Source organism: Marmota marmota, unplaced genomic scaffold (genome assembly GCF_001458135.2).
Source record: "Marmota marmota marmota unplaced genomic scaffold, marMar, whole genome shotgun sequence".
NCBI classification, from domain to species: domain Eukaryota; kingdom Metazoa; phylum Chordata; class Mammalia; order Rodentia; family Sciuridae; genus Marmota; species Marmota marmota.
The window spans coordinates 4515404-4534050 of record NW_025999897.1 but is presented as its reverse complement, the minus strand read 5'-3'; the positions used below and the strand labels follow the sequence as shown (position 1 = coordinate 4534050).

Genomic DNA, 18647 nt, shown 5'->3' with positions numbered 1-18647 from the left:
GGGGGAAGGAGGAGGGGGAAGGAGGGAGACCGAGGCCCCCGGGGACCCGCTGGTGTACACCCTGCAGGACATCATCTTTGATGGTGTCAGAGTTCCTGATTAACAGGTGCAGAGTGTTGGTTAGGAGGGACGAAGGTGTTCTGCAGGGAGATAGGGGTGACGGTCACACAGCAATGTCACTCTACTCAACGCCACAGAACTTTACACGGAAACAGTTAAGGCAGCGATTTTCATGTTCGTGTATGTGCCACATTCAGATCTGTGACTCCCACGTAATGGCGTGCTGTGGCTCATTTTCACCCTCGGTGGTATCTCGTGGGTGGCTAGAAATCAGCTACAGTGAGAGGATTTACCCCAAAGACACGGGCCTTCTCTCCAGGCCGGGGCTGTTTTCCGGGAGCTCACTACCACACATGGTGCGATGCCCACCCTGGGCCCCACCCCGCCATCCTCCTCCACATTCCCGCCTTTATCAAAGTCACATTAGCACCAAAGGTCCCACCTCCTAGTCCCATCCCTTTAGGGGTTAGGGCTTGCGACATACGAACCTCGGGGGCGGGGGGGGGGACACAGAAGTTCAAAGAGGCAGAGGAGAACAAGGGGTGGCAGAGTGGAAAGATGAAGGACCCAGGCTTGGGAGGGCTGCGGCCACATCTCGGGATTTTTTATTTCATGGCTACGCAACTCTGATTGACTTATTCTCCGTCATCTGTAAAATGGGGAAACATATCTCCCTGACAAAGCTGCTCCGATTAGTAACTGCCCCCCAGCAAGCGCTGAATAAACAGCAGCTTTTTTGTTAGTCGTTACGAACGCAGGCCACAGCGGTGAGGGTACCTGGTACCCAGGGAGGGACCTCTTTCCTGCATCCTGAGGACAGATGAGGATTCACAAAGATGTCATGCAGGGTGGACACAAACGGGTCCCTGGGGGCATCTGTCTCCCAAGCCACATCTTGAGTATGGGTCTGGGCTGAATGGAAAGCAGAGTGGGAGAGACCGGGTGCTCTCAGGGTGAAAAGAAGGCGGATTATTAGTGTGCTTCCACTTATGCCTGAAAAATGTCTCCTTCAGTCGTCCTTAATGAAGCTGCAGCAAAATGTGCTTGCGCCCCAGCCGAGGGTTAGGGCTGCAAGAACACATGCAGATCTGTGGAAAGGGTCATCTCTGGGGTGTGGGACTCGGGATGATGTTTGGTTTTTTTTTCTGTTGGCTTATCTCTGTTTTCAGGGATCTCTAAAGGGAACAGGCTATTTGTGTGGCCAAACAAGCAGAGTGGTGGACAGAGAAAAATACCGAGGACAGTGCCCGGGGGGAGATTCCAGGACAGCAGGCCGGGCAGGGCCCGGGGATGTGCTGAAGATGAAGGCCAGGGTCAGTCGAGCCCGAGAAAACATCTGCTGGGAAAAGCAGAACAACAGGCAAGGGGTGTCCCCTCGCTAGGAGGGTGGCCAGCTGGTGTCTGGCCAGAGACAGGCAGGCCTGGGTGAGATGGGGTTTCCCTCAAGCTGGGAGGGAGGGGCAGCTCCCCACCGCTGGCCTCTGGGGTGACCCCTCGGATCTCTAGACGGGAGGCAGCAGCGGTCACTTGCCCCTCTACTTCTCTGTCTCCCTCTGGACCCTGGCGTTAGAGCCACCTTCACAAACCCGCGCTTGATCCGGCAGTTCTCCATGTAGAAACCTCCCGGGGTGCCCTGCAGCCTGCTGGTCAACCCCGACACTGCGGCCGGCATTTGTGACCTTCAGCACCGGTCTCTTCCCTGCCTCCATTCCCCCTCCGGGGCTCTGCCTGACTTCCAGCCTCCCACCCCACCTCCTCCACCTTCCTGCACCTCACCATGCTGTTCCTACCCCGGCAGCCCCCTGCCTCAGTTCCCCGAGTCGCTGGGACTACAGACTTGCACCACCGTGCCCAGCTCTTCCTTTTCTGATGACACTAATCCCATCCCGAGGCTCCACCCTCATGACCTCATGTGAACCTAATTACCTTCCAAAGGTCCCACCTCCTAGTCCCATCCCCTTAGGGGTCAGGGGTCAGGGCTTGCAGGTACAAAGCTAGGTAGGGACACAGACCTACAGTCTCGGACACGCTGGGATAGTGACCACACTCTAGGTTTCCCAGAAGCCTCGGACTTCAGATATCCTAAGCCACCATTTATGCCATCCCAATACACTTGTTCGGGTTCCACACACAGTCCCAGACCCTCCCTGTAAGGGCCCACCGCTGCGCGACCCAGGAGCCCATGACATGAACTCCCCGCCTACTTTCCCATCAGAGCCTTGTCTTCAGATACCCAGACCCAGGATCAGAGTTCAGCAAGGCTGAGACTAAGTGAAGACCCAGGGAAAACTCTCAAAGGCTGGGGACATGCCGCAGTGGTAGGGTGTTTGTCTAGTATGTGGGAGGTCCTCGGTTCAGTCCCCAGTACCACCCCACACACACACACCTTCAAAGGAGTCCTAGGGGGAGGTTTCTTCCCAAGAATAAGCAGGAAGACACACTCGAGGGACACCTGGTGGTTCTGACAAACGGGTCCAAGTGGAAGGAAGGGCAGGTGGGGTGGGGTCCTGAAGAAGGAAGGAGCGAGGGTCTAGGGGCCTTTTCTGTGGAGGCTCAGAAACTCATGGGTGAATGAGCAGGTTAAATCCCAAAGAAAGCTGCGTGCCTGAGAATGACCTTCTATAAAGTGAAAAGCCAACAGGGTCCATGACTTTCAACTAACGAATGAATTAGCAAAGTCTTCACTCTTTTTCATTTGATAAGGAGAACGGAGTTCATGGGTGTCTTAACTCATTCATTAACTGGTGAATGTCCAGGTACCGTGCCCACGGCACAGCAGGCACTAAATAGTCCCTGGTCCCCAGCCATAGCTCCCCGTCAGAAACCTGCGCTGTTTGAGGCCTGATATGGTGGTGCACGCCTGTAATCCTAACAACCCAGGAGGCTGAGGCAGGAGGATCACAAGTTCAAGGCCAGCCTCAGTAACTTAGCCATAAATAAAATTAAAAAGACTAAATAAAATTAAAAAGCTCAGTGGTAGAGCATCCCTGGGTTCAATCCCCCAGCTGGAGTGTGTGTGGAGGGGAGAAGGATGGAAAAAAAGAGAGAGAGAAGAAAAATATCCGTGTGTTGTTAGAGACATTGCAAAAGCAAGATTGTCCCCACCTGCCGGGAAGCATCCACTGGCCGTGGTACATGACAGCCTAAAACCATCTCAAAGTTCCAGGGACGTTTGACTCTTCCGAGGGGAGAAGGGACTTGGCCCTTTTTATAGTAGCAATCTGAGAAAAACCAACAGTGTTTCTCAAAAAAGTCCAGGTGAACCCTTGACGTGTGATCCTGAAGGCCCTCAGGGGCTGCTCCTGAGAGTCAGGCCTTCAGCCGTGGATTGCTTCATCAAGAGAACCTGATCACTGGGTCTCCCTCGTTGCCCACTCTCCCCCCCCCCCAGGCTCTCCTCTCCAGAAAAGCCCAACATGGCTGAGCAAAGGGTGGAAGATCCTCGCACATCCGAGGAGCAGAGCTGACCCCTATCCACAGGGGAGTCTCTTGATTCTGCACGAGCAGATGGTCATGCGGCACATTTTTTTTTTTTTTCTCCTTTAGGGTGAGGCTGTGGACCTAACAGAAATGACTCCATGGCCCTTGAGGAGTTTACAATCTGGAAGGAAAGATAAGATGAGCACTCACTGGGTCACTCTTGGCTCTGACCAGGCAGAGGCTGCACACCAGCAGGCCTCGCAACACGCAGGGTGTGTTAGAGACACGATGTGGCACGGGTGTTGTTTTTTTGCTTTTCATTATTTTTAATTTGTAAGTTCTGACATTTTAAGATCATGGGATTTCACATGAGAGCTAAACATCCTGTCTCTCTTGGAAATGGGAATACCTGGCAATCCAGGCTCACATTCCCATCCATCCCACTATGCAGCTGGAGCTAGCGGGCAGCTGTTCCCTTACATGGGGTGTAGCTTACATGTTCACCGCAGGCCCTGCCATTCCTTAATGCCTCCCACTCAGCCTGCTTTGCTCTTTCAGGTTACCTTTTGGGCCCTGTAGATGCAGAAATGTGTAACCCTGTTTGACAGGCTGAATGATGACCTCCAAAGATACCTGGGGTCTAATTCCTGGATTTGGAAATGTTGCCTGATATGGCAGGTGAGACTTAACAGGTGCAATTATGTTAAGGATCTTGAGATCAGGAGATTACCTTAGATTCTCCTGGTGGACCCTAAATGCAATCACAAGTGTCTTTAAAAGAGGGAGCCAGGGAGATTTGACAACAGATGTGTAAATGGCAATGGAACAACAGAAGTCAAGATCAGAATAACGCAGCCATTAGCCAAGGAATGCCAGCAGCCAATGGAAGCTAGAAGAGACAAGGAAAATTTCTCCATTGGAAACTCCAGAAAGCAGCAGCCCCGCTGACATTTTGATGTTAGTCCTCTAAAGACTCATTTCCAACATCTGTCCTCCAGATCTGCAGGAGAGGAAGTTATTGTTGCTTTAACCACTAAATTAGTGGTCATTTGTTACAGCAGCAACAGGAAACCAATACACCTCACTAACTGACGAATTCAACAAATGTGCCCAAAATGGAGGAGGAGGCCCTACCCTCCTCCAGGAGGAGCCTCCAGTCTGGTAAAGAAAGACAGAAAAATCCTGACTGTGGGACATGAGCAAAGCCAGACGTGAGAACTCCCAGAAACATGCTAGAAACATCAGTGAGGAACTTCTAACCAGGACGAGAGGTTCCAGGGGGATAGTCTTCCCGTTTTACCTACAGGAGACATGCATGCATCCTTCTTTATTGGGCTACACCACAAAACTGCCATGGCCTTGGTGGGGCTGAGGTCAGGGCACACAGTGCATGCAGGGGTGGGCAGGGACGGGCCAGCACCGGGGAGGCGGGCTCCTCACCTTGCCTGCTGGATGAACTGGGTGGCCTTCTCGGCGTACTTCCACGCGAGGCCGCTCAGGTTCACGGGCTGTTCCACGATGTTGAGGTTCTCGTAGAGAGGAAGGGCGATGTCCGGGTAGCAGTCCCTTTCAAGGTTCCTGTGTGGAGGCCACAGACAGGGAAGTCTTCATTTCCCCAACTTCAGGAGCCACAGAGGAGCCTGAAAGGTTTTACTGCAACGACTGCACCCACAACACCGCACAGGCTGGCTGCAAGTGATTTTGCCAGTCAGCCATCTCCCCCAGGTGTAAAACCAACAGAGAGCACTATCCCCCATTCCCTTGGAATAGATCTCTGTGTTCTTGGAAAGGCTGGCCAGACTCGGGGACGCCGACACGCTTACCAGCAGGGAATGTTACTGCTCCCGTTTTTCAGGGAGATCCACTGAGGTCTGACCAGGGCAGCTTATTTCAATCAGAGTCCCAGAGCCAATGAGCAGCCCCTGTCCGGCTTTCTCCACTAACTCTGTGTAGCCGGGCGACATCCGGTATGCCCCAAGTCCATGGTCAGGAATTCCCGGGACACCAGGTGTCAGGACAGGAGGGGATATAAGAAGGGCTGGGCAATTTTAATTCTGAATCATGTCTGAAGAATCTGGAGAAAGTTTAACAAATGAGGGAAAAGGGGGCAGAGGAGCCCAATAGATAACAACTCCCTGGAACAGCAAATTCTGCCCTGGGTCTTAGAGACTAAAATGCGCCCGCCATCGGGCTGCTCCCACAGCGAGCCTCATGGTCATGACCTGAGGTTGCCGGTGTCTCCTTACTGAAGCGCCCCAGGAGCAGGAAAGGAGGTAACAGATGCTTTGCACAGGAATTTAGGAAATACTCAAGTCCTCTGCCCCGATCCCCTCAGAGAACGAGGGGGAAGATGAGAACCGTGGAGAAGGAAGGGGCTCGGGGAATGCAGTGTTAGAGGCCTAGAAGTAGCCCAGACAGAAACTTGTGAAGAATTTGAAACTCCCTATTCTGCCTATGTGAATGCAAACCCCGCTAGAGAGGCTCAGGAGGTGAGGCCAGACACAGTTTTTTGTTTAAAGAGTTATTGCTGCTGGGTGTTGTCATGCTAATTCCATTTTGGGGTTGAATTTTTTCAGCTGTTTGTTATCTGTTCCGACTCCACCATCATTTACATCTGGGGGCGGGCACAGTGTGATGGGGATGGAACCCAAGGGTGCTCTACCACTGAGCGATATCCCAGTCCTTTTTATTCTTTCACTTTGAGACAGGATCTCCCTAAGTTGCTGAGGCTGCGATCCTCCTGCCTCAGCCTCCAGGGTAGCTAGGATTCCCCAGGTGTGCGACCACACCTGGAAAATTTCTACATTTCTAACAAGCACCCAGATGAGATCCACAGTGCCGGTCCAACACCCGCCTTTGAGAACCACGCATGGAGGATGCAGGCCCTGAACTCACAGAGAACCAGACTAGAATCTTGATTCCTCTCTCTCCCCAGCTCTGTGAGGGCAGGGTGAACACCCACCTCACCCAGTGGTCATGTGGATCAGAGCTAAGCGGAGGGAATGTCTAGAATGTCACAATTCTCAACAAACAGCCATTATTATATTAACTGTTGTTACTAATGAACCAGCCGAGACTCACATACTCCAGTGGCCCAGACACTTGTGACCTAAGAAATTACCACAGAGCGACCTATGAACAAACGGAGCAAAGGGCGTGTGCGACGCCTTACCTGAGTACCGCTTAGGATCTGTTTTTCAGGGGGGTACTGGGGGTGAATCCAGGGGTACCTTCCCACTGAGCTACATCCCCAGCCCTTTCTATGTTTTGAGACTGGGTCTTGCTAGAGTTCTAAGATGCTGAGGCTGGCCTCTGACTTGAGATCCTCTTGCCTCAGCCTCCCAAGGCATGGGATTACAGGTGTGTGCCACCAAGCCCAACTAATTACCTTTCCCTGACCATAACTACATGGATGCTTATTGGAAAACATTTTGGAAACAAAAGAAGAAAGGAGAAGTGAGACCCTTTAGCTGGACAACCAGAGTGAGCCCTTGTTAACGTGTTGGCACATCTCTTTGCAGTCGCTCTTGACGATATGGAGATAGAGGTGGTGAAGATCCTTCTGATAACTCGCCTCTTCCTTTTTCACCTACAGTTATATCATGAGCACTTTTTTAACTGAACATGTTTTTAAAACACCATTTAGGGTCTTCATGACATTCCGATGTCAGAATTCTGGCCAACTGCTCTGGGCGGAAAGAAGCTCAAAAGGATCTCTGTGTACTTTCTCTCCCTGCCACCCTCCCTCTCTCCTTATGTCCAATGTCTGGGCCAGGTGAATGGCCCAGGAGCAAAGCCAGGAGGCCGAGGAGGAAGGAGGCCCCACCTGTGTGAGACCTTGGCAGCAGAAGTCTCTCCCCATTGGAGCTAAACAATCCAAGGAACTTGGAAAATTCCATCAGAAATATTCTGTGGCTCTCCTCTTTGCATTCGAGTGCAAGCAATGCATTTCAGTCTGCCCTGGACACACACTCTGTCTTATTCGCTGTCTTACAAATCTCCTGTCTGCTTCTCCTGCTGACTCTGGATGGACCACAGCCTTAGGCTTCCCCGTATTCTGAAGCCCACAGCCAGCGTGCTGGAGAGCATTACCTCGAGGAGCCGTTGCCCTGTGGACATGCTGGACAAGGAGGGTGGTCGTAGCCCGGGGCATCAGTACAGCCCATATCGTGGCTGTATGGAATCCCAAAGTAGTAGTCAAAACCTGGAACAGAAGCAACCAACCCGTTAGCACCCCAGCTCCGTTGCTTCTCTGTACGCCTGCCCTCTCACACCCAGGACAAGAATTTAATATCCCATGGTTTAATATTGCAGTGCTCTGGAGTGTGTAATTAAAAGTGGATTTGATTAATATCCTTTTGAAGTAGGCAAAGAAAAATCACTTTGCGAGGTTCAGCTATAAGACTACTTTTGCAAAACACCTTGTGATTCCAGCTAACCCAGGCTGGGAGGAACTGGAGAGAAATGAACTGTCTAACACTCGTACTGAAGTGACGGACACCTTCAGGTAAGAATTTGGTGAAAACCTACTAAGCACCTGACACGTAAAGAGGAAAAAACAAAATAAATCCTATCCTCAAGAGACTTTCCATCTAAAGGGGAAATAAGATGTGTAGCTTAAGCCCTGAGAGACGGGCAGGGGAGTCGGAAGAGGAAGTTGCTCCCCGACGCAGAGGCCGGGTTGGGACGGGGCAGGAGTCTCAAATGCTTCTTGAAGGATGGGCCTGGGAGGGCCGATGGGATCGGGGCTGGGGGGTGGTGTGCAGGGCGGGGAGAGAAGGATGTGGGAGACCTGAATGGCTTGTGTGGACATTTTATTCTGACATCCTCCCTTGAGAGAAGCTCAACCCTCTCTCCAAAGGGTAAAACCAGTGGCCAACCAGAATGCAATCACGGGGAGTTCCTCGGCTCTCTCTATTTCCTTAGAGGTGGACGGAACTCCAGTATCAGGAAGACTATCATTCACCCGGGGTCTCCAACGCCAGGCCTGGAGAACAGGGAGGGCTGGCTTCCGCTTTCCTTCCGTCCCTCCAGGGGCCTCCCACCTGCCCAGAGCACTTTTCCGACACTAACCAAGTCACCTCCAGTTCCCACGTCCTCACGCCCTGGTGGCTTTGCCTGGAATTCCCTGCTCTGCTCTCTCACAGGTGAAGCCGAGTCAGTCCTGCCCAGCCCAGTGCTGGGCAGTTTCCTAGGGAACCCCCAGGCCCGGGCAAGTCCCACCCGCCCCATCCTCCGTTCCTTCCCTAGTCCCAGAGCAGCAGCCTGCAAGCTTCTCATCGGCGTGGGTGACCCGGGTCTTCCCCAGTGGCGCTGCACTCCTTGAATTTGGACGGTAGATCTTTGTTAACCCAGTAGGTGGTATACATTGAAGGACTAGTAAATGTTAGTTGTACCATTAAAAAAAAAAAAAAAAAAAAAAAGGCAAGTTCCATGCTGACCTGGTTTGCGCAAATGCTTTGGATGCCTCACAGGTAAACAACACAACCCTGAAATGTTACTGCGTTTAATGTCAGACTGAGCCGAGACCAGGGTCAGACAGTAAATATTTTAGGTTTTATGGACCAGATGGTCTCTGTTGTGGCTTCTCGGTTCTACTCTTTGAGCACAAAAGCCCCCGTAAAGAACCCGTGCACAGATAGTACCGCTGCTTTCAGTAAAAGTTTACTTGCAAAAACAGGGAGCTTTTTGGAGTCAGCCCATAGGTCTACTGGGACCCCTGGTCTAGACCATGGGTGTCCTCTGACCCCAGATTTGGGGAGAAGCCTGGCTGTGTACTGGGGCACTGACCCAAGAGACCACCAAGGACTTTGGGAAACCATTAATATTTTGGTGAATTGGTCACTGAGGGGATCCATCATTCGGCCAAGGACTTTCACAGAATCGGCTCTGGCCACTTCATCTTGACCTTCTTCCCCAAGGTCAAGGGGGAGAGGTCAGAAGGAAAGGGCAGCAGGAAGGAGCCAGAGGCAGTGACCCCTACAGGGACCTGCAGCCCCTGCTTCAGCAAACCCAGGGGACAATTTTTACTTCTTTCCAGAGCAGCCGTGTTGGGACCTCTCAGGTCTGATGTTCCCTGAGGTGCAAAGAGCCGGGAGACATGAAGATGGATGGGTGGATAATGGGGCACCAGATAGCAAGGAAGGGGGTCAGGAAGGTGCTGGCAAGAGAGCTGGGGGACTATGGGGTAGCACTGGCACCCCAGATGCACCCAAGTGGCCTTGTGAACAAAGGTGTCCTGACCTAGGCTGAATGACCCCAAGGACGGGATGCGTGGAGTGAGCAAGGCCTCTTCACCCAGACAGCCTCATTTTCTGTTTCCCAAGTAATGAATCCCCCCAGCAATTCTTACCACGGAAGTTGGGGTGATGAGAGCCATGATGCCCAAGATGCCATTTGCCTGTTGATAAACAAGACAGAGATGTTCAGAGGGACTCCTGCAGACCCCAGGCCCTCAGAGGGGCTGACCACACACTCGGACCTCCATCGGCCCTGCCCTTCACTGAGGAGCAAAGACAGCCTGCCAACGTGCACAAGACCCAAGCTTGCTTTCTGGGACCAGACCCAGGGGAGCCTGCGGGGTCACAGCAAGCAACGGTGACCACAAGGCAGGAAAGCCTTAGGGAAAGCGGGAGACAGGCCACCCCCCAGAGCCCAGGGCACAGCCATCTGAGCCGACGCCCTACAGACACAGCAGCTTCAGAGCCGCCCTCTGCTGCAGCCTCCCACGCTGGGGCCAGGCCAAGGCACAGGGTGGCCCAGGAAGCAGGTGCACTGTGCCACATAGTCTCAGAAATGTCCAGAGGAGCTGGACAACTTCCTCTCTCACCACATCAGCAGCCAGTAGCGGCTGGGAAGAGGCAGCCTCCGCAGTAGCTCAGGGCCGAGACACCTACCGGGCAGCAAATGAGAAACCTTGGCTCCCAGCTCTGTAAGTGTGTTTGTTCTAGGAGGATAAATGGGCAAGGGGCAGCCGATCCTGACAATGTCGGGGCCTCTGATCTGTTCCTTCCACTCTGGACTAGCCCCCTGGGAAATGCCCCCAAGGCAAGGGGGCAAAGAAACAGATGTGATACGAAGATCTAACAGTGGTGGCCATAAAGGACTCAGAGGAGGGGGAGAGTCAACAGCAGCCAAGGAGTATGGCTAAGGGATTTATCTAACGTGGCCTCAGTGAATACTACCCAGCTATCTTTATTATGTTTTTGGGTTTTTTTCCCCTAGTACTGGGGATAAAACCCAGGAGCACTCTACCACCGAGCTACACTTCCAGCCCTATTTTTTTTGAGACAGGGTCTCATTAAATTACTGAGGCTGGCCTCGAACTTGTGATCCTCCTGCCTCAGCCTCTGAAGTCACTGAAATTACAGGTGTGCGCACTGTGTCTGGATCCCCAAGTAGCTTTTAAAGACAAATGCACAAATAAAGAGTCTGTAAGAGTTCATTATAGAACTCCCTTCTTACAATTGCTCCATAGCAATTGGAAAAAAAAAATTTTTTTTAACAAAAAACTGGGGAAAATGGGTTAAGCATTGTATGGGATGCTTGGATTAAACATTACATGGAAGTATAAAATTACATTAAAAATCTAAAAATTATTTTAAATGATAATAAATATGTAAAATTGAATCACACGGAAATATAAAATAACGTGGACAGGAAGGAAAATTAGGCCAAATATACAACCAGGCAAAATGATCGAGAGTGGAGGCGGAGTGTGAGACATGTAAAGGATCTCAGTATTCCTTGACAGGTTTTTAATTTTTCCTATAATTGTACTTTAATTCATGATTTCAACAAAGGGAGGGGCTTACATATCCTCTCTAGGTCATGGAGAGCGCAGTGATTTGGGGGTGGGGTGGCTAAATGGCAGGCCGTCCACCTGTTGCTAACAGGCACAGTGGACATGGAGAAGCCGGGGGCCCCTGCAGGACACCGGCTCCCAAGACCGCAGCCCCTGCTGCAGCTCGGGCTGTTGGAGTCAGGCGGCCTGGGGACCAAACCCTCCTCAGCTGAAATGGATGCATGTAACTGTCTGGTAAGAACAGCCGGCCCCCAGCGGGAGCCCCACGCACCTCCTCTTGGGGTTGATGTCCTTAGCACAACTATACCTCAGGGTACAGGGAGGAGGGGACTGGGAAGGGAGAAGGTTGGACCTTAATTGGCCCTTCCTCCTACAACTGGGGCTTCTGGGACTTGCCCTTCTGGGACAACCAATGTCCTCCTCCAGTTGGAGGCCTGTGAAAGGAGGTGGGACTCTCTAGCCCAGAGGAGCTGCCATTGCCAGAGGCGGCAGGCCCTGCTCCGTACAGCAACCTCCTGCAGGTTACCCAGGAGCTCCAGGGCCCACTCCCTGGGACCCCGGCAGTCCCCATGGTTGATGGCACAGCCTCCTGTGCCACTCCTCTGTGGAGGAGGGAGCCAGGGATCCACTGGACCCGAGTCCTTGTGGGTAACAAGCAGCAGCAGCCTGACGTGCTGCAGGTCTGCTGGGCTGTCCTGGCCTCTGCAGGGAGACTGGACAGGAAGCAAGACGCTGGAGGAGGTGGCCAGGCCACATGGAGTGGGCCTTTTCCAGTCTGAGGCTGGTTCTTTTGCTACCCAACAGGGAAATGATCATCTCAAAGGCCTGCTCTGGCTCTGATGCAAAGAAACCCCCAGGAGGCACAGGCAGGAGGAGGATCACCGTTTGAGAATCAGCCTCAGCCACTTGACTGTGTCTCAAAATGAAAAATAAAAAGGGCTGGGGACGCGGCTCAGGGGTTAGGCACCCCTGGGTTCAATCCCTGGTACACACAAAAAAATAGAGAAAGACAAGACAAGCCTCTCCCAGGCCCCAGCTCGTAATAAATGCTGAGTAAGAGGCGCCTAAAAATGTCCTAAAGGAAAGGAAGCGCTGGGACCACAAGGCCAGCACTGCCCAGGCGGCCTCCTAGCCTGCGGTCCGTCCCCACTCGTCCTGCGGACAGAACCCTGCCCAAGGCCAAGAATCCTGCCCAGTTTCCACCTCCCGGCACCTGGAGGCCAGGTGACCAGCTGGGGCCAGCAAGACTTCAGCGCAGTTCTTCAGGCCGAGAAAGATCTGCTCTCGTGGTAAAAGTGGGCAGCGAGGCTGGCACCACCTCCCCTCTCCCGTCCCCTCCCTGGGCCAAGGGGCTGAGGCTTCCAGGAGGGGGACAACAGGAGCCAGATGCTAGGGGTGGCAGAGCGAAGGTGCGGGCGCTCCTGCCCCGAGTGGCCAAGCTAATGAGGGCAGCCGCTCACCCCCAAGTTCCTCCTAGGGGTGGAGGACAGATCCCTGCCCGCGTCACTCCACCCAGGGGACCTTTCAGCCACCCTCAGCTGCAAGCAGAAAGCGGACGTGGGCAGAGCCACCGGGGCCAGGCGGCGACACGCGTGCCCGGTACCTATCATCCCGGTGACGTAGCCGGCAGGCCGCAGCACCTCCGCCAAGGTGGTCTCGTTGAGCGGGAGTCCCCCCGCAGAGGTGACCGCGAAGTTGTGAGTGACTCCATTGCGCAGGCCCAGGCGGCCGGTGAGCAGGGAGGCCCGGGAGGGCGAGCAGGTGGAGGCGGCTGCGTGGAAGTCCACAAACCTGCGGAGAAACGAAGGCAATCAGGACCCGCCGGCAAATCAGGTGGGGGGAAGAGGCCATCTCAATTTCAGGAGTCGAGGGCTGCGGAAAAGTTTAAAGACCACCCAGTCATGGAGCAGGGAAGGACAGGAAGCCCAGAGGGGTAAGGCCACTAGTCCCAGGTCACACAGCTAAGGCCAATCTATTTAACTCAACCTATTCAGTCCATCCTCTTTCTTTATAAATTCTATGTTTCACAGCCACCTACTCACTAAACCCAAAAATCAATACTAGATGCTCTTTAAGGTCACTCCCACTTAGAGGCAGACCTGCAAATAATTTGAATTGCCTGCTGTGCACATTCCCGGCTGAAGTGAAGCAAGGTGACCCGCAACCTTCTTAGTTCAGCTCAGGCTGTAAACAAGCATCCTGTTCTATTGAGGGCCACCGTTTCTGCATGTTTGTGCATTTTGTTGGTAATTTCCATGATGCAAAATGTCACTCACCGGCAGCACTCAGGTGCTGTCTCAGGTTCCTAAGCCTCACATGTTTCTGCCATGTGTCTGACAGAAAACGGGCCCTTTAGGGAAGCTTTGTTGGGGAATGAGCTGTAACGCTATCACCTGGGGGTTCAATGTGAATCAAAAATGTATGCATTAGGGCTGGGGGCATAGCTCAGTTGGTAGAGTGCTTGCCTACCTGCACGAGGCCCTGGGTTCAATCCCCAGCACCACAAAAGAAAAAAAAAAAAAAGCGTATGCATTAAATAAGGTGTCTCTACGCAGAAACACACATAAAACCCGGTTACGCCCTGAACCACTAGGGACATGCGGGCAGACACACAGGCGAGCCGGGACTCGGCATTCTCTAACTGGGAGTTCACTGTGACTTGGCAGATCACAGCCACTGCCAACAACAAGAACTGTCCAGCCCTGCTTCAGACACTGTGGAGGAACACAGAAGAACTCTGGCCCTTGCCCGGCCCTAAGGAACACGCAGTCTCCTTGGCATTAGGGAACCACGTCTATTGACCCGCAGCTCCAGACGGGCTCCGTGATCACAGGACAAGTTGCTGGCACAGGAAAAAAGATTTACTCGTTAAACCAGCAAGACTCAGAAGACGGGGGACTCACGCTGGGAAAGACCATCTTAACACGAGTCTTGAGCTCCTTGTATCTTTAGGGGTCAGTGACTGATGACAGCCGATGGCTGGTCACCTGGTGACTGGCATCAGCCTGGAAGAGGGATTAGGAAGGGCCAGTCCACCAACCCGAGCTGCTGCTACAGATGACCGACAGCAGCAGTGGCTCCGGAGGCAAAGGCATTTGGTAGCAAGGATCAACAGGAGTGCAGAGGCGATGCCCGAGAGTCTGTAATCAGGACACCCCGAAGGGCAAGGGACAGTGGGTGATGGGGCAGGGATGTCCAGGGACTGAGACGGTGGAAAGAACACAGCGAAGCTTCAAGGGCTAGACACGGCTCCAGAGAGGAGGTGGGATGTGGACTGGCTGGTAAGAAACGGAGCTCCTACGAACCCCTCGAAAACCAAAAGCACAGCATCCCCAGGGGAGGGAAGCAGGATGCTCTTATCTTTCGAAAAGAAAACACTGGAAGATAAACCAGAGGCTAATTAAAAAAAAAAAAAAAAAAAGTGGCTTCCCATAGATGGGCAGGAGAAATGGCCTGGGCGGGGAGAAAGGTGAGAGGACGATGCTCTGGCTGTGCTGTTGGGTAGTGGGACGGTTACACTGTATCCAGGTTTGATATGTTGAAATGTAAAGCCAGGCACATGGCGCACACCTGAGATCACAGCAGCTCGGGAGGCTGAGGCAGGAGGATCATGAGTTCAGAGCCAGCCTCAGCAATAGTGAGGCACTAAGCAACTCAGGGAGACCCTGTCTCTAAATAAAATACAAAATAGGGCCGGGGGTGTGGCTCAGTGGTTGAAAGCACCTGATTTCAATCCGCGAGGACCCACCCCCCCAAAAAAAGTAAAAGTAAATCACAAAGGAAAAATAAGAAGATCCTGTAATAAACAAACTGAAACAAATGAGTCCTACTATGTAACACATTGCTAATAAGACTGCCCAGAGGGCCAGGCATGGTGGCACATGCCTGTAATCCCAGAGACTCAGGAGGCTGAGGCAGGAGGATCCCAAGTTCAAAGTCAGCCTCAGCAACTTGGCGGGACCCTGTCTCAAAATATGAAATAAAAAGGCCTGGGGATGTGGCTCGGTGATTAAGCATCCCTGGGTACAATCTCCAGTACCCCCCACCTCCAAAAAGACTACCAAATGGAAAGAATTGTTTCAAGTGATCTTAGCACATGTTAGTCTATATACGTACACCTAAGGACATAAGTTTTTAAAATTCCAAGAAAATCTTAAACCTCACTCAGTTGCTGTATCATCAGTAGAAATAATGGGATTTTAAAACTGTTTCAGTTATATAGTAATGCAAATAAGCTATTTATTTATTTTAATCATTTGTGGTACAGGGGATGGAACCCAGGGCACTTTACCACTGAGCTACATCCTCAGACCTTTTAATTTCTTATTTTGAGACAGGGTCTCACTAAGTTGCCGAGGCCAGCCTTGAACTTGGCAATCCTGCTTCAGCCTCCAGTTAGCTGGAATCACAGGTGTGCGCCACCACACCTGGCGCCTGGCAGCAATTAAGAAATTATATAAACGTTTCTAACAGGAGCCAAGGTTTTTAGTGTAATCAAAGGTAAAAGAAGATACCAAAAAAAGGGGGAAGAAACCCTATAATGTAAAAATGTCATTTTGAACTGATGATTTTTAAAAGCGTCTATTTCCTAGCCATACATTAATACCCAGTAGCCATCAACACACCTACACACTGCACTGTTCTCAACACCATCCCACCATAAAAATAATCCAATTTATGTGGAGGAAATACTTAATGCCAGCTTTGGGGAAGGGAAACACCGGGGAGTCTGGACCTAGCAGCCAGCTCGCAGGACTCCTGCTGGCTAAATCTGGGGCAATCTGGGCACCAGAAGAATAATTATTATAAGCGATGAATGGATAAAAATCCTAAGTTCACATTGACACTGAAAAGAAGTCACTTGTCCTGGTAGAAGAACCCACGATCCTAACTTCCCACCCTAAAACTTCATAATTGAAGGGACAGAATGAGGCATTGAGGCTGACCGTCTGCAATGACCCTCGGCCATCCCTGGGTGACAGGGCGAGGCCCTCCTTCACGGAAGAACAGCAGCCAGTCACAGGGAGGGACGCACGCTTGGCAAGACACCATTTTTGCAAAAATCTCCCCCATAGAATAATTGACAACTGGTGGCTGCCGGTGTTCACACTGTCACACCATGTCACCCTCGGGTCACTTATAAATTGGACAGAGCTGGCAATTACCTCCTTACAAAGTGATTAGATTCAGAGGCACTAATAACGGGCCCCCTGACCTTGTATGTCTCCTGATGGGATGCATTAGGAAGTTTATAAGATCAAGGGTTTCTTGCCAAAAACAATTAAACTGAATCTAATCAAAATGCTGGACCTAATTTCCAGGTTACAGGAAATACAGATAATAGAACAAATTAAATGACACCACAAGGAAGTCACTGAACAAAATTGGCACCTAGGCATCTCTACAAGACAACTAGTCTAGTCTCTTCCAAAAGTTGGTGTTGCTGGGTACACTGGTACATGCCAGTAATCCCAGAGATGTGGGAGGCTAAGGCAGGAGGGTCGCAAGTTTGAGGCCAGCCTCAGCAATTTAGTGAGCTCCTGTCTCACAATAAAATAAATAGGGCTGGGGCGTGTAGTTCAGTAACGGAGTGCTTCCCTAACATGCACAAGGCCCTGGGGTTGGTCCCCAGCAGCTCTCTCCCTCCCTCCCCACCCCACCCTCTCTTACACACACACACACACACATACACACACACACACACACACACAGTCTTGGGAAAAAAGGGATTGGAGGTGAGTAATATTCTATGTTAAAGGAAACTAAGAGACTAAACCAAATAAGCACATGATACTTAAATGGATCTCACTTCAAATAAACCAACAACACATTTGGGAGATAATTAAATAAGTGCTAATGTGGACTGATATGAGAGAATTATTATTAACTTGAGGATAATAATGGTATTATGGGCATGTGTAAGAATGTTCTTGTTCCTTCTTTTTTGGTATAGGGGACTGAACCCAGGGGTGCTCAACCACTAAACTACATCCCCAGCCCTTTTAAAAATTCATTTTGAGACAGGGTCTTGCAAATTGTCCTGGCCGGCCTTGAACTTGGGATCCTCCTGCCTTGGCCTCTAGAAGAGCTGGGGTCACAGGAGTGTGTCCCTGCGCCCAGGCCAGGATGCTCTTATTCTTAAGCGATGCATGTTACAGAGTTTGTAATGAAGGGCCATGGCGTCTGCCTCCTTCAAGTGATTCAGAGGGGAAAAAAATACCTAATTCATAGAGTTAACTATAAGCAGAAACAGCAAAACGTTAACCATGGATGACTATGCTGGTATTTATTTTACTATTCTTTTGGTTTTTCTTTATGTTTGAAATTTGTAACATTAAAAGGTTTTTTCAAGTTATGGAGACCCAAAATCTAGAAGGCCCGGGGCGATGACGGGGCGAGCTGGGCCTGCGGGGCAGGGGGAAGTGGCTGGAAACGCGGCGAGTCTCCCAAATCCTCAACACGTGTAGGAGCTTGGCAGCAAGTTCGCCACCTCACGGGGCAGAAGGGAGGCGCAGGTCTCGGGATGAGGCGCAGGAGGCTGAAACCCGGCATCCCCGACTCTCTCCACGGGGCTTCACCTATGCAAGCTCTCTGGTCCCCAGGACCCCTGTAAGGTAAACTCCTACGAGTCTCTAACATTCGCACACCCCTTAAAGATGCCCCAGAAAGATGCCCTAGTCTGGTTAAGGTAAGAAGGACCCCAGGGCCCCTGCCCTTCACCATGACCTTCACATCTGCAGAGGATGACCCAGAGGGCCGTGAGGTCTCCAGGCCAGCAGAGCGGATTCCTGCTTTTATGCTTTCTCTCTTTTCTTTCATTTCTTGTTTCTTTCTTTAAAAAAACATGCAAACCTAGAGATCATAAAGCAAAGCCATTTTTAAAATCTTATAGAACAATTACTATGTGACCCAGGAATTCGACTCCTAGGAATTACCCTTAAAAGAATCAAAATCAGGTTCTCTAACAAATATTAATACACAGCAGTGCTATTTACAATAGCCAAAAGGTAATAACACAAATGCCCATCCATATGTGGATGGATATAAACAGATGTGATCTGTCCATACAGTGAAATATTACTCAGCAATAAAAAAAGGAATGAAGTAGTGATATGTGTGACCACGTAAATGAACCTAGAAAACACTATGATGGGGGCTGGGGGTATAGGTCAATGGTAAAGTGCTTGCCTAGTCTATGCAGGGCCTGGGTTCAAACCCCAGCACTGTGACACACACACACTCTCTCTCTCTCTCTCTCTCTCTCTCTCTCTCATGGGTGAAGGAAACCAGACATGAAATGCCATGCATTGTATAACTCTAATTATATGAAATATCCAGAATAGGTCATTCAGTGAGACAGAAA

General features: G+C 51.2%; 1 protein-coding gene across 10 annotated transcripts in view; it reads right to left on the bottom strand.

Moving 5' to 3' along the window:
- The window catches only part of Arsg (arylsulfatase G), a 120369-nt gene that overhangs the window by 40976 nt on the left and 60746 nt on the right, over window positions 1–18647 (bottom strand). For all 10 annotated transcript variants that reach the window (XM_015504854.2, XM_048798181.1, XM_048798182.1 and 7 more), the window contains 4 exons: window positions 12888–13075; window positions 9833–9880; window positions 7573–7684; window positions 4921–5058 (listed from right to left, as the gene is read on the bottom strand). In XM_015504854.2, the coding sequence (XP_015360340.1) occupies window positions 4921–5058; window positions 7573–7684; window positions 9833–9880; window positions 12888–13075 (486 nt within the window). The remainder of the gene's footprint in view (window positions 1–4920; window positions 5059–7572; window positions 7685–9832; window positions 9881–12887; window positions 13076–18647) is intronic.